This window comes from Anneissia japonica, unplaced genomic scaffold, assembly GCF_011630105.1.
Source record: "Anneissia japonica isolate Jap-2015-1 unplaced genomic scaffold, ASM1163010v1 scaffold585_len4108843_cov191, whole genome shotgun sequence".
NCBI classification, from domain to species: Eukaryota; Metazoa; Echinodermata; class Crinoidea; order Comatulida; family Comatulidae; genus Anneissia; species Anneissia japonica.
In genome coordinates, this window is record NW_022716829.1 from 794,692 (window position 1) to 819,765 (window position 25,074).

The 25,074-nt window shown below is 32.6% G+C and overlaps 1 protein-coding gene across 1 annotated transcript in view; it reads left to right on the forward strand.

Annotated features, from left to right (window-relative positions):
• Nucleotides 1-25,074, forward strand: part of LOC117109848 (partitioning defective 3 homolog) — a gene marked incomplete at its 5' end in the record, with an annotated part of 82,273 nt that overhangs the window by 26,186 nt on the left and 31,013 nt on the right. The window contains 9 exons of the mRNA XM_033252292.1: nt 4,766-4,870; nt 11,353-11,575; nt 13,952-14,079; nt 15,017-15,172; nt 16,474-16,619; nt 18,582-18,707; nt 20,054-20,313; nt 21,635-21,774; nt 23,799-23,930. Of these exons, the coding sequence (XP_033108183.1) occupies nt 4,766-4,870; nt 11,353-11,575; nt 13,952-14,079; nt 15,017-15,172; nt 16,474-16,619; nt 18,582-18,707; nt 20,054-20,313; nt 21,635-21,774; nt 23,799-23,930 (1,416 nt within the window). The remainder of the gene's footprint in view (nt 1-4,765; nt 4,871-11,352; nt 11,576-13,951; nt 14,080-15,016; nt 15,173-16,473; nt 16,620-18,581; nt 18,708-20,053; nt 20,314-21,634; nt 21,775-23,798; nt 23,931-25,074) is intronic.

Genomic DNA, 25,074 nt, shown 5'->3' on the forward strand with positions numbered 1-25,074 from the left:
GGAAGTTGCATGGTGGCGGGGCCGCTTGTGCTTGGCGCCAGGAGTCGACTGTTCTATTATTATTTAAGGGGTGTTTTCATGTGTGAGAAAGAATACGCAATTTGTTGGTGTATCCAATTAAGTATCCACTCCTGGACTACCAACATCACCATTGATTTGTGTATTTTACCAATTCCCTAGTATAAACATATAATTATTTATAATATAATCATGTCTTGTCATAGTAAAAGGTATGTCATACTTTAATCAGTAAAACTGTATTCACAGTCATACAGTATTTATTTTTTTTTCATTTATCTTTGTGATTTTGTTGTATACAACAGCTGTACAGTATGTCATCTATACAGAGGACGCTTTTATACGAAGATCATTCTTATTCATGTCATCTCGTCTTGAGTTTTCCACATTATGTGACATTTTTATTGCAGTAATTTATCAGTGTTACAGTAATTTATCAGTGTTACTGTAGTAGTATTGAACATCCAGAGTGTTCAATTAAGTAGCATTTTCAGACTTGCATATCAGAGATAAAGGAGGTGATTTTTGTTTAGTGAAATAGTTTAATTATTAGATCTGAAACGGTTGGATTTTAGGGATATAACTTTACTGTACCGTGCAGTATACTTATAATGTTATGTTATTAGACATATCAATCCATTGTTGAATGAGGACAAGTTATTTAGGTCAGTCCATTTGATTATTAATCTATAGGCCCTTAAGCTTTATACTTCACCATCCTATGATGTCTTTGGTTCGAATCATATACTCTTCACTATTCTATGTAACATGGAGATCATATGATTTCTTTTTACATTTTGTGTCTTATTGATAGTTGGTAACTTAAGTAGTCACGGACCACGTTCATACGCAATTCAGCACAATGATTCACTGAGTTATGGGTTATTCTTCTACCTTTTTCTCTACGTTTATGTTGTTTCTTAATGGGGAATTCAATATTTTATTTGAAATTTTGAGGGTTGATTTTCTTTTTCAATCCTTATCTAACAATGGGCTTATTCGACTGGTTCATTTCGTTGAGTACAAATTTTCGTTGAGTATTATTTTCATTCGACTGTTTCGTTAAATAGACTTCGTTGACAACGAAAATTAATGTAAACCAGAGTGCGTTAATCAGCGTTAAGTTATCCATGTGACCAAAACAAACATGGCCGATTGGTGAGTTTATAAACAACATTTGCGTTAATATAACTTAAATTAAATTTCATAAAATAAAAATTTTAATATTTACCCACATGGAGTCAAAAAATAATTGTAGGCTAACAGAATTCAAAAACTGGATGAAAATATTTTTTTTTTTACAAAAAACCCATATTACCACAAGTTGAAGCAATCTTGATTACACAATGTGTATCGTGGTGACTATACAGCCATTTTGTTTTGTCGAGTATTTACAAGTTTTCTATTAGACTGGTCGTTTTCGTTGATTAGGATTTTACCGCTGCGCAGGTAGGCGTGGTTTAACAAAGAACGACCAGTCGAATACGGCCAATATGTATTTAAGAAGTGCCTGCATTTGTGAAACCTTTACAGTATTTGATGAGATTAGTGAAGGACTTAAGAGAAATACGTCACATTAATCCTATGCATATCTATGAAGACCTTTAGACCTTTTCAAGTTAAATAAGAAGAATATTTGAGTACTCATAGGAAATACGATTTAGATCTGATTGTTATGTAAGTGTGATGGTTGTCATCTGCGCTGCGAATACCTAAGCCTCCCAGACCAACTGAGACTTTCTCAGATTCTTTCCACTTAGTTATTAAGAGAAGTTAACCTCATTTTCCAAGTTGTGGCCATATTTATTTCTCCGGTTGTTAACACATTTCTTTCAGTGATTTACATTTTTTTTCAAGCATCAGCTACTATTCAATTCAGTTCAATCTTTATTGCAAAAAATCGGAGACAAGTAGACAAACAGGAAAAATGCCAGACAATAATTAATTTTAAAAAGAATTCAATATAGGCCTAATATAAGTAAGACAGGTAAAATTCATAAAATATAATTGTTTAATATACAATTAGGAAATTATTAATGTATAAGAATAATATATATATTAATGTAGAAATTGGGAAATTCACATTGAGAAAAATTTAAATACATTCAAAAGTTATTTAGTAATTTGAAAAAAACATTAATTGGATAGAATACATCAATTGGATAAAAAAATTTAAATTCAAAAATGACTAAGTACTTTAAAATACATCAATTGAATATAGTAAAAGCTGATGAAGATTAGCTGAGAACAAACTACCAAAATGTGTCAGACAAATAGATAATCTCTTTTTTCTTTTATTCTTTTTTGTAACTTCCATGCTTATAGCAAGCTGACTCAAGAGGGGCTGTCATATAGGTATAACAAATTAACTGCTGTAAAATATCAAATATTAATTTTAGTGCATTAATAATTAATACAGCCAATTGAAAATATAATTAACACATTCAATAATTCATTACATAATGTTTTTATTTATTATTTTCAATTTTCATTTAATTCCCTTTCCAAAATAATCACAACATAGCATAAATGACTGCCAAACTACTTTAGTCATTCAATTCTAACATTGGCTAAATTAATAGTAGTTTAGTTTCTGAGCATTTTACTACAACACTAAGGTGGCAACGTAAACAAAAATGTTCCTTTCCTACCACAGAAAAAATCTCCAACACTATTTCTGATTTTTTGTTAACTATAGTACAACTAGAGTATGCCTACCGGTAAGTCACTTTAATAGAACTTATGTAACTGAATGTAAACACAAGAGCACATGTTCGGGTACATCGAATACCTGAGGATCAACAGGTTGAAAAAAGTAACATGTCTCCCTATCAGTGGTGGCACCAGCGAGGAATCGGGAGGGGGGGGGGAGGAAATTCATAATATTGTGGTCTGAAAAAGCACAATTTTGGTCCATAATAAGTCATAAAAACTCTATCCATGAACCCCGCCAGGAATTTTTTTTTCTGGGACCCTGATCGAGGCTCTAGTCGGCCCCTTGGTTCCGACCTTGCTGTTGGACATGTCAGACCCTCATCGTCAAATTTCTGAAGCTTTCACTGCTCCCAATTTCATTTCTTTTCCTTTTGTTGGGGGTTGAAGAAGGGATGATCAAAAATTTATTATTTTGCATTATCTGGGCTACCATGTACATAATGTATTGCCTGTATGCGCTTAATAGTTAAGGAAATAAAGCAGTGAAGACTACCAATCCTACATGAATGACCATTGTCATGTCGCATGATGCAGTATTTTCAAACAATCAACGTCCATGTCAACTATGCATAAACATCGCAGCCAATGACTGAATTAATAATTTCTAGGAAGTTTATATTTTAACAAGGAAAGATAAAAAAATGTGAACATTTCATACATGTATTCCAAAAAAACAAATACAGCATACAAAATTGTTGAATTAAAGGATGAAAACTAAAAAATGATAATATAAAATGTTGACTTACCAAAGTTATTACCTGCTCTCCTTGGATTGGTACTTTAAAAATTGATTACTTGTGTATAAATGTTTCCACAGAAATGTATCTCATGTCATACTGCATTTCAGAGAGAGGTTGCATTCAGTAAACTCAGGAGTTCTGAGTGCATTACATTTACAATATTGATTATTTTTTTTATTCTCTTTATCATCACTACTCTTTTGTGAACTACAAGAAGTTGAACTTTATAAGGTGAAATTATTTAATTAAGAATTATGATTTTTAAATAATTTGTAAATTATAACTGTTGTAATCAAATTAACTTTGATGTAAAAAGAAAGATACAGTAAGTATAATAATAATAAAATAATAATATAAAATTATCAGAGTACTAAAATGGATCTGGGTCATTATTTAGCACACATTGTGTAAATTTCATGGCTTGGATGTGCTTCACTGACTATTGAGGGCAGTGTTTTACTTGAACCACAGCTCCCTCATGGGGCTTGCTTGTAATAATAGTCTAATTGGCTTAGTTTTGAGTATTATTTTGCTCAAAATTTATTTAAATGTTTGAAGAGTGTCAGGTAGAATATTAAAGAGGAAGGATGGTGATTTAATTTTTCTGTCATGAACATTAATCACCATCATCATCGTCATCATTATTGATCAGCATCTTTAGCATGATGATTAGGCCCAATAAAAAAATGATTAGTTTATTTAGGCTGCAAAAGTGATGAAGAAGGAAGGCTTTTTATTTTTTATTTTTCTAAAGCCAAATCACCCTTTGGTTGTCTGCTGGAACATTGATATTCAAAGTAAAATACATGATTTAGATAATAAAGACAACAAATACCTACTAATTATCAGTGCCGGTATTTACAGTACTAAATAAAATGGGGGAAAAAAAATTTTTTTTTTTCCCAACATGTTTTTTTTTTCAATACCATAGAAGACATGTGGGCGAGGGTGATAAACTAATAATTTTTGTATTAGGCCTTATCATCCTATGTCATCATTATCATCACCATTGATCATCTGTACTGATCTGGATCTGATAATCATCGTGATTGTCATTTATGATTGTTATTAATCATACTCGTCATCAACCTTCATCATTGGTTGACTCTGATCACGTTATTGTCATTGTACCACTGTCAATCATCAGCAACTCATCACTACAACTAATACATTATCTTGTCTGTTGTTACCACTGCTGTCTGAGCCTTATAAAACAAAGATAACTTATGATCTCCTACAGCTAAACATTTAATGACATTTTATACATTGTCCTTGTTTTGTTGTTTTTATAGACTTCAAATTATTGGATCACGGTCCATAGTGTGCAAAGCATCAGTGATGGTGGTATACTAGACTCCGATGACCTGGTTGTAGATGTTGCCGATGATCGAGAAAAGGTATCCCGACCTCTTTATTAATTGCTTAATAATTATTATCATTTTAATTATTGTTTATTGTCATAAAAAATCATTGCATAAATGTTAACACTGTCATTAGTTTTCATACAGTATTCCACAGAATCATTTATTGTTTTTATCATTGTTTTATATATTCTGTTTTCCTCTTTAGGAGTTTTAATTATTTTTTAAAAATTTGAAATATCTTTAGAAATAATTTTTAATTGAAATCTATTAATCATTCAATTAATCAATATATTAATGATAATAAAAATATTGAATGTAATGTGGGATGTATTTTTTTTTTTTTTTTTTTTTTTTTGTATTTTTAACTTAACGTTTTTTAAATAATAATATGAACTTATTATGAACCAATTGAAATATTTAAAGATTACTTCATCAATAACACGGATTAGTTGATTATGCAAATTTCCATGTTTGTAAAATGATAGAAAGTCTTATAAATCCAAGGCTAGATGCCTTTGTACAGACACTCAATTGCTTTATCCTTATTCCAAAGTTTCTAAACAATCTATTGAGATTGGAAAAAATAGCTATTCGTGAATCGGTAATGACATTGCCTTCCCTTCAAAGACCTCATTGAAACGTCAAAAAAGGTAACAATGCCTTGGGAGATTATTGACTGGTAGAACCTGTCTGGTTAGTTTCACTTCGTCGTCGTAAAAATGGATGTCGGAATATTAATGCACACGTCTGTTCCAATGTAGGAATTACGTAGCTGAGTGATTGTATCTATTAGTTTTGCTAACAAATTGGCTGATATTTATGCCGTTATCTAATGGAATTTTTAATTTTCCAAGAGTCTAATCTCATGCAAGCAAGGTGTTTTAAGATTTGGTAATGGTGGTCTGACAACGTCAAATGCTATTGTTGTCAAAGGAATAGTGTCAACTATACAGAATTGAAATGTTGCAGTTTAAAGTAACTAAAGATTCTAAAGCTAAATCTTCAGTAAGTGAATGATTACCAGCATTATCTTTACTTGTCTTTTTATACTATTGAAGACTGTATAGAACTACTGTATAATGATTAATTATTAATGATAACTACTATTAACTTGACATTTGGTGGAATAGGTGTGAGATAAGTAAAATACAGATCTTAGTTGTTTACTCTGCATTTTCCTTGTGTATAAGTCTCCAAATGACAGCATCTGTAGAATTAATGTCTGATTTACAAATTGACTTTGGCATCTAATTCAATCCTTCAAAAAATCAATGTACTTTGGCGTACTCAAAATGGTCACCAGGTCAAGTGATCCTTAAGTAATGTTATAGCAATTAATGCCTGTAATTAGTGAACTGTAAACAAACCTGCAAGTTTTGACCAGTTGTGGAATGTTGATATCTAAGTTAAAGAAAGAGAAGATAATGAAAGGGTATTTGGAATTGATTTGGAGGAGGAAAATAATATCTTTGGAAGGAAACTTTTATTTGAATACTTTATCTTAAGGCGAGACTTTTTTTTGTACCTTGTTTAATTAACCCGCCGACTGCAAATATTGATGATTGCGAATAAAAATAAAATTTTATTTTAGGCCAATTAGCGCACCCGCCTCCATGAAAAAGTGGAAATTTCAGAAAAAAATAAAAGTTTTTCTTTATTTTTATTACATCCTCCGCTGCCTTGAAATCTCCAAAGATATGATTTCTTCCTAATTATATAAATTTGAAGCATTTAACCACCTAAATATTTTACATTTACCAATACAATTTTATTTTTATTTTCTCGTCTGTCTGGATGTTTTTGGCAAAACTATTTGCTAAATAAAGAAACAAAATTTTATTTTTATTTTGTTCTCCTCTGATGATCTTTAAAAAACTAAGTACGTAAAACAAGGAATATTAAAAAAAGTCTCACCTAAGGAATATAAGGTAGATAATACATTATGAATACCTTTCTTTGTTCACTAAAAATATCAATTGTTTACATTTGACAAATTACTTCGCTGTTAGTTACTGTAGCTTTTCAATTTGTCGGAATTTTTTTTTTATATTTAATACAGCATCAATCTATTTTGATTACAAACAGCTGAATAGATTCTTACTACTTCTAAGAAATATCAGAAACCACAAAATGTAGAGATGTCAGGTAAAGTTTTACATAATAAACTGTTTTCTAATGAAGATAATTAGAGGTAGCCACTTTTTAAAAGATGTCATGGGGCTGAGGAAAATATCAAATTTCTCGTTATACTATCAGGTTTGATAATCACCAGTGGTGGTAACTTGGTATCAACCACCATCTTAATAGTTTTGTTTGACCTGTTTCGTTCATAAGACTTAAGATACGTGGCTTATCTATTAATGGAATGCGCTGTTAACATCTCATGCAACGATGTGTGAGAAATTAAAAGTTCAGAAGTAAACTATTAGTAATGGATTTAAGAAGCACTATTGGAGGTAGCCACCTGTTGGGCTAAGTAGGCACTGATGCGGTTCATGTGATCGGATCATCAGCAGCGGATCATGCAGTAGACACAACGCTGGTCAACAACTGTGTCTTGTATATTTGTGTTGACAGTAGTCTTGTGACTAAATGGTAAGGGTAGTATTGAATGTTGAAAGTTATAGTCAACAAACATATTATATGTGTCTTGTATGTTGGTGTATAATAGTCATGTGACTAAAGTTTATATTGAATGTTGCAAGTTACAGTACTGTATAGGTCTCTTATACACATCTAGATGTGGGGGGGGGGGGGTATATAATAGTAATGTGACTTGGTTGTATTGAATGTTGCAACTTATGGTCAACATCTGTGTTTTGTAGGCTGGTATATAATAGTCATGTGACTTATGGTTGTATTGAATGTTGCAAGTTATGGTCAACATCTGTGTTTTGTAGGCTGGAATATAATAGTCATGTGACTTATGGTTGTATTGAATGTTGCAAGTTATGGTCAACATCTGTGTTTTGTAGGCTGGAATATAATAGTCATGTGACTTATGGTTGTATTGAATGTTGCAAGTTATGGTCAACATCTGTGTTTTGTAGGCTGGAATATAATAGTCATGTGACTTATGGTTGTATTGAATGTTGCAAGTTATGGTCAACATCTGTGTTTTGTAGGCTGGAATATAATAGTCATGTGACTTATGGTTGTATTGAATGTTGCAAGTTATGGTCAACATCTGTGTTTTGTAGGCTGGAATATAATAGTCATGTGACTTATGGTTGTATTGAATGTTGCAAGTTATGGTCAACATCTGTGTTTTGTAGGCTGGAATATAATAGTCATGTGACTTATGGTTGTATTGAATGTTGCAAGTTATGGTCAACATCTGTGTTTTGTAGGCTGGAATATAATAGTCATGTGACTTATGGTTGTATTGAATGTTGCAAGTTATGGTCAACATCTGTGTTTTGTAGGCTGGAATATAACCTGGGTATAGGTGACACACTTGGATGGAATCAAACAGTGTCCCCCTAGGGACATCCCCTGAATAGGATTTGACTGTAGTGTTAAAAAGAATATACTGTATTTTCCATCTCATCTTTGCTGAAAGATTTATCCTCTTGTCCCTTTTATAGTGGTGTCCCAAAGGTAGGGTTTTAGTGTATTATTGTTGAGAGACACAATGGTGGGGGAGGGGGGGGGAGAGCATGGAGCGATGTGGTAAGGGGAAGAATGATACCTGTAGGTGTGGTATACTAATAATACATGAGGTGATTTTCTTTCTCTAATAATAATGGTTGCCTTTAACTATTTGTTTGTAATTAATTTGGTTGTCATGTTTTCAGTGGGCAAAACATGGGGTGCAAATAATTTCTCCCTGCTTATGGATGGCCCATATCCCCATAGGTATGCCGCTCAAAATATCAGACTTGTTTTGTAGCCTAAATTAAATTTACAATAATATAGTAGTCCTTAGCTCAGTCTCTAAGTAAATATGATTTGTAAAAGAAACATGTTATTGCAATTGTGTATTGTTTAAGTTAAGAATAAATCAAAGAATTGAATAGATCAGATTGCTGGTGAGTCAGCCTAATCTAAAATTGATGCCTTTGTTAAGTTGAACAGGTAAAGGTGATGATACGTTGTTAAGTTCCTTCTCATTCCATCAACGCCTCTCGGTCTGAGCCGGGTTACCTGTGTAACATCATTCAGTTTAAGGTGTCAGGTTGTCAGACAACGTGTGCACTGTTGTCACACCTTAAAGCGCAACAGTACAAACTTGTATTGTGTGGATTACTATCAAATCTCTCTACTAAAGATGTAGTCTGTGTTACTAAGCTATTGAACTTAAGCAATAGTTCACATTGTGTATTTAAATTCTTAAGTTAAGTTCTGTATGGCTAGCTCTTATGGTATCAATCTAGATTCATTGGTGAATGATACCATTAGCCTATATTCTTTGCAAACCTGTAGACTCTTTTATTGGCTGGTAATTGTGGATTTTCATACTATAAATTCTGTGGATTTTCATACTATAAATTCTGTAAATCATTGATTTGGTAATTAATTTATTGGTTTAATGTGCTCAATTGATGACTTGTTTATTGGTAGGTTAAGATGTTTTATTGGTAGTTAAGATGTTATTTGTAGTTTGTATTATTACATGTTAAGTTGCCCAAATGATCAGCTTCTACTGAATGGTTCACCCTTTATTAAACATGGTTCAAATTAAAGCTTAAAATTTAATAAAACTTCTGGCTCTGAGGAGTTTTTGTGGGGTATTTTTTTTTACCACAGATAGTCATAATATAATCTTTTAAAATATGGTTATTCTTCTGATATACAGAGATAGAAAATGTATATATTTTTTAAAAATTTGTTATTCTAATAAGGCTGCAATTAAGGATGTACTCAAGGGTTCAAGAACAGATCAGTGATCTCACACAATGAACATGGTCTTAGGTTTACTTACATTCATATTGGAGAATGATTTATATCCTTGTCAAGATTACATAGGTGAAACATTCCACAGAAACTGATAGGGAAAGTACACTTTTATATACTATAGAATCTACGCTCTGTAGATTTTTTATCCATTAATATGGCAGTGAATTTTGATAAAATGTGGATTAAATTTTATGCATTCTATGTTCACTGTCATTCAATATCCCACAAGATAATCGTTCTGGTGGGTGTATCATACCATAGAGAAAATTAAACAATATTTTCTACAATATTTTCTCTATGATCATACCTGTACATGTGTTATCATATGTGTGTTCCTGTCACATTTTTATTAGCTGTAAAAATGGAAACAAAACTGAATTACTTATTGAAAGTAATATATAAAAGGAAGTTGTGTAGACAAATATTTAAAAGGTGATAATCTTTTAAATCATCTTCATTCAAACCAGCATCATTAGAATATTCAAAAATTAGATTGTAAGTGATTATAATTGATTGATTGATTGATTGATTGATTGGTTATTTGATTGAAATTGATTGATTGGGTTGTCCTATGATGTTTATTACTATTAGCTGATTTTGTTATATACATTTTAAATTTATTAATCTGGGACATTAGTGACTATTTCATCAATTTTTGGGCCTGAATCAGTTTTTTTTTTGTTTTTTGTTATTTTTAAAATTGTGGGGTTGTTCTCTATCGAAAATGCAAAATTTTAATGCACTGACACATTTTATAGTTTACAAATGCATTTTTAAACACAAAGACCATGATAACAGCGAGAGAAGCAATGACAAACTATTGACAAATTGTTTACAACACATTTTGCTACGTAGAGAATATTCTTTGGCATATTTTGACGAACTTTGAAAAATAAAAAATATCAAATAATAAGTGCCTCCCTCACAAAACCTTTTGAAAAACCCAGGGGCGGATTGCTATAAAACGGTCTTAACTGGTAGTCTTAACTCCTCGAATAAAGCCCGCTTTATAACTTAGACGGTCTTACTAAAGTCATTCCTCTAAGACCATTGCTATAAAACAATCTTCCCTAAGACCGCTTTGAGTATTGAAATGCAAACAAGCACTCACTGGTAATGTAAGATTAAGGGCGACGTCAGGCGTGCTCGACGCATGCAAATGTATTGAAATGAACGCTGTAGACCTATTTTGGCAGACGCTGAGAAGTGTGCGGAGTATTTGTCGTTCGATTCTCCGACTTTGATGATCTAGGTCTTGCCATTGCACTATTAGATTAATCAGCAGAACATTGACGATCTAGGTCTAAGTCTTATTAAGCAGAACGCCATGATGAAAATGATTTAAGACCGTCTTAAGCCTCCGACAAGTAGGCTTTAAAATTTAAGATGGCTAACCGGTTAGATCGGGGTATAGCAATGGTCTATAATCATAGACCAGTAGTGATGTCACGAATATAGCCGGCTAATAGTTAAGACCAACCGTCTAAAGACCGCTTATAGCAATCCGCCCCAGGACGACGTGGAACAAGGATTTTTTTGTTACTTGGCCTAATTTTCAATGATTGTTGTTAATCAATTTTATGATAATTTATTACTACTTTTCTTTTTAATTCTAGCTGTTAGCAAACTTTGAGGAGCAGGATGGTCCGAGGCCGACTCACAGTATAGGGGACGGTACAAGTGCGAGTTCAGCAGGCACAGCCAGCCCGGACATGTTCCACACGGAAGACATCATCAACACCAATAACAGCAACAAGAGTTTTAATGGTTGTGATGTATGTGACCATGATAACCACAATCAGATGGATGTTGTGGTGACAGATGAGCACATCAATGCAGGTAATGAATTTGATGTCATCAGGATTATCTGTGATTGGAAGTTAAAAGTAGCACTCTTACTGTCTGCCTTTCTCATTATAATAAATGTTACTGTGTATACACACACATCTAACAAAAGGATCATTTTAAAATAAAGTAGAAACCCTATTTGTTAAAGGAACATCTCCGTGACCAAATTAGTGTCTCCTGAGTGGGAGTTGGCTGTAGTGTTTGCAGACAAAAACAAGGGGTTCTGTGGTAATATTTTTAGTGTAATTAAGGGATTAAAATTAGCTAATTGCACATAAAGAGAAAAGTCATTGATGAAGAATGTGTTGATTTAATGAGTCAAGGAATACTAGTGTCATATCTTTATTATAGGTATTCTATGGTCTTGTATAGTTTAAGGCATTTACATGATAATGATCTGGGATAATAGTGACTATACAGTAGCTATGCGGTCTTATTATTAGAACTGTTGTGTGGGATAAGTTGAGGCTCTAGCTTACTGTTTATATTAGCTACGATTTTTTATTGATTGGTTTTTGTAGTGGGGTATGTAAAGTCACTTGAAGTAGCTATGGGTTGTTATTGATAGGTTATTAGACGTCTGTATTTTGTGATAGGTAAAGTTACTTAAATTTGCAGTAGCTATGGGGTCTTACTGATACAGTAGGTATCTATAGTGTGGTATAAGTTTAAAGGTACATTTACAGTACAGTAGCTATGAGATCTTAGTAGGTATCTATTGTGCGCGATAGGTTTTAAAAGTTTACATTTGCAGTAGCTATAGTATGGAGTCTTATAAAGCTAGGTTTAAAGGTACATTTATAGTACAGTAGCAATAAGGTCTTATTACTGTAGTAGGTATATATGGTGTGGGAAAGTTTTAAAAGGTTACATTTGCAGTAGCTATGGGGTCTTATTTATAGCTAGAGTGTCGGATAGGTTTAAAGGTACATTTGTGACAAGGACAAGCCAAACCAGTCACTGGTCGCAAAAATTGATTTTTAGTTATTAATACATGGTTAAACTATAAAATGAGAGCTATAAAATGGTAAAAGAGTCATTTAAATCCAACATTTCCTTATGAAGTTACTGGAGTTTAAACATACAGCTGTTTAAAAAACAATATTTGAGATATCGGCCTTCAAAGTTTATGATTTTGGGCATTTCTTAGGCAGAAACCATCACCAAATCGTTAAAAATTGTTTTTTAAACATTGAAAATTAGAAAAATAACAACATAGAATGATATATAGATATGTAAAGGTTAGTTTAGTGTAATAAAATTCCAGCATGTTTTAGCTATTATCTCTGAAACAGGTTTGCGACGGGTGTCTGGTTTGGCTTGTCTTTGCCACATTTATAGTACAGTAGCAATGCGGTCTTATTAGTAGGTATCTATATTGTGGGATAGGTCTTAAAAAGTTACATTTGCAATAGCTATGTGGGTCTTATTTATAGCTAGAGTGTCAGATAGGTTTAAAGGTTTGCGGTAGCTATGGGCTCTTATTGATATGTCTTTAGTCTGAAATAGGTTTAAAGCACTTAGTTTGCAGTAGCTATGGGGTCTTATTGATAGGTGTCTATAGTGTTAGATAGATTATTAAGACTAAGTACCAGCACTGAAAGGATATAGATAGTGCAATCAAGGGGAAAAACAGGAAATCACAAGGAATTCATACTAACAAATACCAAGAACAAAAACTCTTCCACTTCTACTAAGCAGTAGCAAGTAATACGGTAGAATTCTCTGGAATACGGTAGTCGTAGTCATGACCATCTGATAGGTAGAATTGTAAACATTTGGTGGAAATATTTTTGTTGTTGCTGGAAAACAAACTGAAGTTGACGGAATTCTTATTTTATGCATGTTGACTTATGTGTATGTAGAAGGTGAATTGGTAATGTAAATCTGTGTTAGAGTAAATTGTTGAAGTTACCATCTGGCTTTAGGCTGTAGGCTTACAGTTGTTGTAGGAGCATCTATTAACAAGAGGTTAAAACACATTAAGAACCTTTGGAGGAGTACTATACAACAGTAGTACTAAATACAAACAAACACACTACCGCATTGTAAATATTTTTACGATTTCCTTGCTATTTATTACTGTAATACCATAACCGAAAATGTATGTCATGTACAAGTTTATACTTTAGATTGTAGTGTATTTTGACATTTTGTTGCTTTGAACAGACAAAACTTGTTTAGTCTGAATTTGCATGTAAAATCTAACATAAAAATGATTTAAATGAACCAATACAGTTTTATGTAAACTACTGTCCAGTGTAATGTATCAATGTATGTAGAGCTAGCCTATTCAATGTACATGTGTGGAATAGAAAATACAAGTTCTGAAAGTGGAACGTTAATTATGTGTGGTTTATGTTTTAGGTACTACTTTGCATGTAAGGAGGGGAAGTGAACCTGTGCGGACATACAGTGAGAATAATAATAGTAAGCATCATAGAGAAGAGGAAAGATGGGGATCAGGTGAAATTCTTGATGAGCTTGACAAAGATGTAAGTTGAATTAAATCGTTTGAAGGTTTGCATGGCGAAGTAATAATATACTAAATGCTTGAGGTACAGTACACCATATAAATAGAAAAGAAACTTGTTTGTTGAGAATGTCTTGACTTTGTAGATTGAGTTGCTTTAATCGTCTTCAGGAGAATATTATCTGATATTATATCTGACAGATGTTCTGTCTTCAAGACGATTGAAGCAACTCAATAGAAATGTTGAGACATTCTCAACAAACAACAGTTATTTTCACAACTATCTACGTGGTGTACCGCAAGCATTTAATACAATATATTGAATTATACTGTTATTTTTTTTTTGTTAACAGCTCTTTCATTTTATTCCTTTCACGTCCAACTTACAGGAGACTTGCCAAATACAGAATGCAACAAATAGAATAAAAATTTACTATTAATTACTTTTAAATGTTTAGGAGTGTCCAGCTCTGTAGTATTGTGAAATAGCATGTTTCCATGCTTTCTCACTTATCTTATAACGTGCTTGAAAACTGAAATAGATTATGGAGATATTACGTGAGGTGCAAATGATCTATACAGATGATCGGATGTTTTTTTTTTTAACCCAAATTTATATGCTTTCTGGAATCGTGTTCAATAATGTTGTGTGTCACCGTAAGGTTTAATGGACAAGGCAGATGGTAGTTCAGTTTATGGTTTTTCCAAGAGTTAAAAAGCCTTCTGATGTCAAGAAAAAACTTGTTGTGCACAGTAACTTTACAATTGGGATCAGCTTTGTTGCCAATTCTAATGGAGTATTTTGAATATATAAGTTTTTTAAGAATCTACTGTATGAAAAGGGCATAAAGAAGATAAATTTAAAATAATTATAGGAAACTTTGCATAGCTCTTGTTCCGTGCTTTAACATTTCATTGGAAATACTTTCAAGTACATTTTCTGTATTCTTAATCATCAGGCACCGTCAGCATTCGAGAGGCTAAGTAAAGCCAGAAGCAGCTTTGACGGTCTAGATTCAAATAGCGCATTCTCACGGTTCGGACGTGACTCCAAGAGGCAATCGATGACTGGTACCGCAATCAATAAGTTCATTAGTACGCAACAATCCAATCAGGTGAGTTAACATGAAAATTAGCTGCTAAACTTTGTGAACAGAGTGGAGCTGTGTGTTGTTTGGTGGTTTTGATGATTAAAGCTTGTCTCACACATTGCGATGATGTTTGCTTTAACCTGCGCTACGACATGCTCAGTCTAAAATTGTCTGGTGTGTGGGAGTTGGGGCAGGGTGTGACAGGTATTATGTACGGTATACGACACAACACGGATAGTCATATGGAAGCGTACTGTATCGTAGAATTTTGAACATGTTCAAAAAATTGTAGTCATAAATGTCATAGCGCAGATTATGGTAAGCAAAATCGCAACGTGCGAGACCGGCTTAAGTAGTTTATCAAGCACAGCATAATAATCTCATTACATGAGAAATGCCAAAGTGATAACGCCACTGACCATAGTTTTCTGCCTTGGATATTGGCACTTATATCCACGTTGGTTGGTTGGTTGATTGATTGATTGATTGATAGGTCCATTCTGTATTTGATGAATGGACTTGCTACTGGATACAAAAGAAACTAAAAAAGGAAAAATTAACTTGTAGAAGGCTAATTGGTCCTAGCAATGCCATAGATTTACATTGATATGTACCCTTTGAGAGATAAATAATTATCTACTGAATAGACCACCCAGTATAATAAAGAATTTCAGAATAAAGATTTGATACATTGAAATACCAGTGAGAATTCATGATCCTTTGTGAATACAGGTCCTAAGCCCAATGACTCAGGCAATGTGGTGATCTGCACATGTGACTTCAACTCATAGTCTTAAGCTTGAAGCCTAGAGGATCACTACTAAGAATCATATTACAATGGTCATATGTAGCACCATGCTAAATATAAGATTGTAGTTTTGTAAAATCAAAACAATTAAATAAGGATTTGCCTTTTCTAGAAATTTGTTATGGATAGTGATACATACTTGGATTCATTGGTGAAAAACAATGAATAAAATTAAACTATGTATTTTGGTATGATATTAAATTTTATTACATAAAATATGTAATTTTTATGTGAATAGTAGTCCTCTGATTTAGACTTGGGTAAAATAAGGAATTGTTTTAGTTTGTTTCCTTGGTGGCATACTGTAGGTCCTGTTGTAGAGAGGGTATTGATTTATAGAATAGAATACTGTGTTTCAGATTCAATTAATTTATTGTCTGTATATACACAGTGAAATGTGTGTGACTATGTAAGTAGTAGTAAATGAATGTTTAATTATATATATTTACAGTACTAATTATACTTGCTACTTGTTATGCTATATAGTTGTTTTATGCCTAAAACACTTTAATTTTAGAGTGACGATCGGACAGAACCTGTTGGAGAGAGCTCAAAGTCAAGTTCCTCAGCTGTCGAAATGGAAACAAAAGTAATTGACATCAGCAATGATGGGTCTCCACTTGGTGTCCACATAGTTCCATTTGTAGAAAATGCTGATGGCAGGTATGTTTGGCAAAAAATAATTGATTGTGGTAACAACATTTTTTTTGTATTAAGCTTCTAGCATATTTATTCTAACTATTTATAAAGCTGGACACACACTGCATCATTGTGAGCCAATGAGTATATCTCCACTCTGTGTTAGTAATTCACAATACAACATTATCTGTTGACTGTCGTTGGCAGTCAGAAAGAATCAACATTGTGTTCTCCTTGCAATTACACCGATGTCTGTCGGCCTACATAGTGTGTATCCAGCTTAAGGATTTAAAAGTTGCTTAACTTTAAAGATACACTCTGTTCAAACTAACACAGTTGAATTGCTTAATTTAAAATGTATTAAGTCCTGTCCAGACTATAGGATATATATATATATATATATATATATATATATATATATATATATATATATATATATAGCATGTTATTAGCTTTCAATTGAAAAAGTATAATGAGAAAAACAGTTCAGATTCAAAGATAATATTTCTATATTCGTATAAATTCTTTTGTTAAATATTTTAATAATCAATTAAAGATTTTCATATAAATCAGTGTAAAATTATTTATTTTGATCTGTTTGTAATTGAATTTTAATAATTTATTTGATCAATTTTGAATAAGCAATTCAATGTTTTAATAGTTTTTGAGAGAAATTTTAGTCAACAGTGTGTCTTCTAGATTAATAATAATATTAATACTAACAATAACAATTAGTGTATTATATTTATATAGTTCCTTAAGGCTAATGTTAATATATGGGCATCTGCTTTATAAATTATTATTAATCTTAATATTATTATTGTTATTAATAAACCGGCAGTTACATGACAGCTATGTGATGTAAAAGAGGTATTACATCACATCCAATCACAAGAATAGACGGCACAGTATGTTTATGTAAACATCAGGATGAATTTAGCCTAATCCTAACTTATTTTCATGAACATTTGGAACTGCCATTTTTATGAGTGTGACATTTAATATAAGCGCAAGTCATCACCATGGCATGTTTTTATCAAATACATTTAACAATTAGTCACATCTAAAATTTCTTAGTATTCCAACACCATATCCAATAATGTCTTCATGAATGTCCATCAATATCATTTCATTCATGGTTATTCCTTCATTAATTAATGTAATGGCCACCTGTACAGTTTATATCCACCTGTGTAAAAAAATGGCCACATGTGCAATAGTACCTTGCATGTCAATGGTCTCCTGTGCAACAAAATGCCAAATGAGCATATTGACACCTGTGTAATATGACTACCTGTGCATTGTATGGCAAAAATATGCAGTCTTTGGCCACCTGTACAATATAGGGCCACCTGCAAAATATTGCCACCTATGCAATATAAGACTATAGTGTGTATTGTCTGCAAAATTTAGCTCATGCTCCGTATTATATCATAACTGCTACAATAAATGGGTTGATATTTTTTAACTTCATACTCTTTTTATTAACCACAATGCTAAAATACATTGAGCCCTATCAAAGGTAATGAAAATCTGCTAAATTAACGGATAAACTACAGCAATAACTAACTACTACTTGGTCAGAACAAATGCTGTGTTCTTCTTGAAAGAAAACTTTTGTGCACTTTATAATAATAATAATAATAATAATAATATTTCAAAACTGCATGTGTATGAAGTTTAATTTTTATTATCAAGACTAGATATGATTCATAATTTTTAGGTGTTGTCCTTGAATATTGATTTGTAATTATACTTTATGACTATTGAGACTACTTTATAATATAGTCATAAATTTTAATCATTTTTATTCATTGAATATAATTAATTCATAGATTATTGCATTTATTTTAATAATGAAGCATTGAAGAAGCATAAAAATAAAATATCTCATTGAGTAAAAGTCAAATTCATCAACCCGTTTATCAAGATGATATCCTTGTGTGACTAACATGTGATATATCTAACTACACGTTATTGCTTTAGCGCTTTTGGTATGGTTGTGCATGACATAGAACCCAACGGTCGAGCGGCGAGGGATGGCCGACTAAGGCCGGGTGATCACATCATTGCTATTGATGCTTTTCCCATCTTTGATGAAAGTTTCGACAGGTGAGATTGGTGAATACAGGGGATAACAAACAGAACCCCACCACAAAAAATTATTATTTGTTTTTATTACTCTACTGCAGCTTTTTTTGAGTTTGGCAGAATTTTATTTTGTTTCTGAATACAAGCAATTTTTTTTTTTTTTAGATTTATGAGAAAATATTTTTTTTTGCTACAATAGTGGATCATAGTTAGAATTTACTAATACATTTTATATGTTATTTTAAAACTAACCAAAAGAGATATTTTATGTTGTTTTTATTTATATTATGGTATTTATAATATATTCATCACCAGTCCAGTGCTGTCATGATTCATCATCACCTCTAGTATGTTTACCATCAACATCGTCACACCATCATCACATCAAGTGCTATTATACTAAAGCTTTGCTTTTATTATTACAATTTAAATTTGTTCTCTAACAGCATGACCTTAAAGAAAAAAAGTTAGTTTTACGAGATCCCCTCATCTGCAACTGGCTCTTGTCCATGAGATTCCTGCATTGTTGATTTTTCTTGCGTCCACATGTTCACATTCACTTTTTTTAAATGCTTGCATCTCTGATACAGTATGCTCTGTGAGATGACTATATCCATGATGTATAGGCCATCTAGTGGATGTGAGCACCACAGGGATGTGTGTACATCATAGATGAGAGATGTTCTTGAGAAACTGTTACTTATTGCTTATCACTTATCATACTCCGGTGTGATGTTACATTAAATTATTATTTTCTCCATTATAAACCAATAAAGGAGTATAAGGTGTTTATCAGATTCATAATATAATATGGTTTAAAGGTAAACGTTTATCCAAGTGGTAAGGTTCCTGCTACTGGAGATCAGCTCCTTAAATAAACCTCATATGAGATTAGACTGAGGTCCTAAGTCTCTCGGAAGCCATGGGAATCTCCTGGAAATGGGGGAGGCCTCCCGCACTTCTGCAAGCAAGCAAGAATCTCTTAGAATAAAGCCCATATCCTGCAAATTCATAATGTTTGAATGTTTGTGCTACTTTATTATCAGTTGTCTCACAGAAGTCAGTGCTGACGGGTATCACCATGTGCAAAACTAAATAAAATTATATATGTTAAGGAAGTTCATTTAACCAGATATTCTTGAAGGGATTTCTTCCAACTTGAGACCCCTGGATTAGGGTGGGTAACAACTATGTATTTATATGTCTTTTTCCATTACATGTTCTAGTTTGAGGGTTGATAAGTGGTGCTTTCCAAAGGGCCCTGCCCAAATTTCCAATTACAAAGTTGAATTAGGACAAGTGAGGAATTATTTAAACTTGTAACCAATTAATAATCAACATTACTTATTAAAATCTTTTCCTACTAGTGCTCAAGACTTAATGAAGGAAGCTATGAAAGTTTCTTCTGTATCTTTAAAAATTGAACGAGAAAAGTCTGAAGAAGATGAGGAACAGAATCATCCTATGACTAATGGTATTGATTCTGATTTACCGCCTGAAGTTCCTGTAAGAGCTCCCTCGACCACACTTTCAACTGATCCTGCTTCACCTACAAGAGTAAAAAATATTATTGCGCCAACAAATACGAGGCGGATTGGGAGAAAATTATACATTCAGTTAATGAAAGGTATTGTAATAGTAATATTGTAGTAACAGTAGCACTACAATTTTTTTTTTTTTTTAACCAAGCAATGACTCCAAAACATAACCCAATTATGCATATATACTATTAGTAGTCTCCTTAGTTGGCCAAAGCAGCTTAAAACCCCTTTTTGCCTTTTTGTGCTCTTATTGTTGTTTTCTCCAGTGAATTTTCTTCTTTTTATTTCTCGCCTGTTTTTTTGTTGTTGATAGACTAGTTAGATACCAGCACCATTAGAGCGCAGGCCTTGTGAGTAATGACTGCTGACCACTGTTTTAACAGTGGATCTCAAATTGCAAAAGAAATGGTGCAATGGTTTTTTGGTTCCCTGCAATATTCTGTTTTTGTAGTTCTCATTTTTTGGTTAATTTTAAGATAGTCTTCTCATTTTTTTCTCTGTTCTTCGAATTTTCTGCATCATTTTTTTCTTACTTTTTATTACTTTCACCTTGACTTTTTGTTTGGTTGCACATGGGGCTTAGAGACCTTGTTTATTTGTGCCTTATAAATCGACCTATTATTATTATTATTACTATTATTATGGTAAATAAATGTAATAAAAATAGACACTGACATTGGTAAGGAGTGGCAAGATGCCAAGGAACTACTTTTCCAGCACTGAACTTTAAAAGTGACCCAAACAAAAATAAATAATATTAAAATATTTGCTAAACATTAATGTAACTAGATATTATTATAGATTTTTTTAAAAAGGATAATTTTGAAATAAAGAATATAAACGTGATATATTTTATATACTGTAAAAGTCATTAAAATTGTACAGAAGTATATGCTAATAAAAAAAAAAAAGGTTTATGCACCCAGAAAAAAAGGAATAATGATAGTGAGGTGTACTGCAGTATTGCAATATCCAGCATTATGCAATTGTCTAAAAATAAATATACAGTATAAAAAGTATATACAAATTAGTATGGTGAATCAGCATGTGTGCACTGAAGTGCAAAAACCTTGGGTTCCTGATGTAAGAAACGCAAGTGGTTCTGTTGTGTTTTAAGCTACAGATAAACCATTGGCTTCCTTGACCAATCCAAAATCAGCATATTCTATAATTTGCATTTCTGATTGCAGTTGGGTTTAAATTGATACAAGATAAATCCATTAGGAATGCGATCACAACCCTCAAAATTAGGAAACAGATTTATTTTAATTTTTTTTGCATATGTTGTTGGTTTTAGTGATGTACTTTCTCCACATGTACAGCTTCTAAAGTCATTACCACCACCCTATCCTGTTAAACTTTACAATACCATTGTTCAATGAAAGATGTATATATGTGTTTTTGTAGGTCCACAAGGCTTGGGTTTTAGTGTAACTACAAGGGACAATAGTGGTGCTGGGAACAACCCTATCTACATTAAGAACATTCTGCCTAAGGGGGCAGCCATAGCTGATGGACGGTTAAAAGCTGGAGATCGTCTGCTTGAGGTTAGTAACGCTCTAAATATATGAATGTTAATTCCATAGCTGAAATTCTATGTTTATTACATTTTTATTTAATATAATGTGGTATATAGTAACACCTCTCAATTACAAACCTCCCATTTACGATCTATCGATTTTACAAACCAAATTTGCGGAGATGATGTCATTACAAACAATTTTTTAAAAGTGCAAAAACACTTTAAAATGTATTTAAAAGTCTTCAGAAATGATTTAATTTGTTACATCAGCTAAGTAACAAAACATTCAAACCAATAAAGTGATATAAAGCTAAGTTTAAAGCAAGAAATATCAATTGTTTTCAGCTGAGATATGTTATATTTTAGCTGTGCATGCTTGTTCAGGCATACTGTACAGTAAATCTCACTTTTTGATCTTTGGATTTGCATGGATTGGCAATCTTTATGAAAAGGATAATAACACTCGTTTTGGGCATTATATGGTCATGTCTTTTTTTGGAAATCACTTCAAATGAATACTTCACAGTGAGCACATGTAATTTTGGCTTCAGTGAAGCATTACTTTGCTGCAGAAAACAGTAAAGTCCAAGTCATATTTCGTGACAAAATTTCTCTCCATGGCAAGGCTTAGGCCTACTATCCCAGTACTGTACTGTACTTTGTAGCATAGGCCTAGGCCTACCCTCACCACACTGAGATGCTGAAAATTTGAACTCTTTGAATTACAAATTTTCTTATTTACGAACCCTGTACAGACAGATGGTTTCGGTTCAATTGTCATCCATCAAATGTTACATGTTTGCAAATATTTTTTTTTTAGTAAATATTACTACAGATGTGTGAAAAAGAATCAGAAAAAATATGCGTTTATTAAAATTAATTTGGGATGAAATCTTGATTTAGTATATACTGCCTATGTTGAAATCTGAAATACCCTAATTTCATTTCATTTATTTCACCATAATTCATTAAAAACATACACAAGACAAAAAAGACAATATCCTTGTCAGTGGCAATATTTTTTTTTTTTTTTTTTTTCCATCATTCTTTATTCAGTGACAAAATAATGTATACACAAAACCCAGGTCATGATTAGGGGTTTCTAAACATATGCAGGGTAAGAAACAAATTGACAAAAAACATTATTCTAAGAAGGGAAAGTTTTCCCAGGTTTCGCTGTGGTGGGCATTCCAAATAGTGTAGCTGCAAGGAGAGCCAGATGGCTAAGTTTCTTCATGAGAGGTTTGCAAACTAAATTGCTGTTAACTGTTTTTTCTTGTGACAAGGCTAAAGCAGTAAAATTCTGAACATTAAATAGAAAAAAATGTTGAATCTGCTTATTTCAAAAGTCCATCATGTAAGAGGCACTTATCTAAACAATCCAATTATTGCTGATTTAATTAGACCACTTCAAAATTTATTAAACTACAAATTTATGAGGCTGTTGGGAATATGGTGACAATATTACTTATTCATCTTATAATTTGAGAGAACAATGATTTATGTTCTTATTTTCAATTGAAATTTCTAAAAATATTCCAAGTAATCAATAAAATAATAATATATTCTATTATTTAAGTTTATTCAATTTTTTATGTTGGATTAGGTTAGGTATATCTTTAGTAGGCCAATATTATAAATTTTAATAAAAAAAATATTATTTGGAGTCATGTCTTGCCCTGTTGTTGTGTTTTTATACAGAATGCTCAGTTGGTTCCCAAGTGCTTGCGAAAGCAATCTCGCAAGTAATTTGAGAAGGATTTTAACCCACAACCTTTAAAGATAACTTGTCTGGTGTCATAACCACTAGATCACCAAGCTTGTGCTCAGTGGCTAGTGTCTGATCCCCCTTCCCAAAAAAAAAAAAATTTAAAAAAATTATTATTTTGGTCAAGTATCACAATATCCATGCATTTGTGCTAGCATTCTATACTCCACTATGGGGTCTAGTACAAGTATTGGTACAGATATAGAAAATGATGATAAAGAGGAAATATTTCTATTGTTTTTATAATGTTAAATATCCACAATATATTTTGTTGTTCACAGGTGAATGGCATAGAAATGACTGGTAAATCTCAGGTGGAAGCCGTATCAATATTACGTAGTGTAAAGCTGGGAGGTGTCGTCAATCTAGTTGTCTCCAGGCAAGAGTCTTCCCCAAGTAAATTTCTTCCAAGGGTAAGTGAACTACTACCAGTTCCTAAGTTTTTAATTTGTATGCATAATCATAATGTGCTAACTGGTACTGGTACTGGGTATTTGTATTGCACCTTTCCCTTGCAGTTATGAAGCGCAAGCCAAATCTTAATTATTAGGAGAACAGTGGCAGGCATAAAATTGGTCATCATTCTACTAAGACGACGTTCCGCAAACATTTTTGGAGGGCTGCGAAGCCGTCTGGAAATAAAAAAAAAATAACAAAGAGACGTTTCATCATGGAGAAAATAATTTATAATAAAGCTTCTTCATTGATACAGCGAATGCATCGCTTGCACACGCTGCTAAAGTGTCCGATGCCAGATAACTATTTGAGTTATAAGCGGTTTCTTGTGTCTATGCCCCTCGGGAGAAAGACCTGTCCAAGAAAGATCACTACGGTAAACAACACCACACAGTTCTTGATAACCGAATGCCCATATGAATACTTTATTACTAAACATAATACCTGTATAGTAAGGTAGTCTTTCAAAGTTCCGGAGTGTGTATAAAAGTTTTTGGAAGAAGGAGAAAGCTATGATGTCTGTGGCTGAACCATGTTTGGTTGAATCATGGTAGAAAAAAAAAATCAAAAATTGTTGGGGGGAGGGGGAACACAAATTTACGGTATTATTTATTTAATAAAATAACATTTAATCTGTATACAATGAAATTTTATCACTGAGAGAACAGATAATGATGTCAAAATAATGTATATACATGGAGGCTTCATGATCAAAAGTTCTTGCCAGGATTTGTAATGTTGGGGCCTGGCGCTGCTTTGTGCATGGAATTGTAAATAGGCTGTGAAGTAAAAAGTTTGCGGAACGCTGTACTAAGATACATTATGTACTGGATAAAATTATGTACTGTGTGATGGGTGTCATATTATGGAATTGTATGTACCTTAAAAATCCAATGTTCATATTTAGTATTGTGCCATTTGTTTTTTTCTTAATACACTGGTGCCACCATAATTAAAATCGTTCCCATCAATTGGAATGAAACACGAACTATTAATGTATGTTACTGATTTTTAGATCGTTGCTTCCGGCTTCTTCCCTGAACCTCCAGGGCGAGAGTTCATATTCTGGCAGCCGCTCCCAATGGGTTTACATGCAAAATA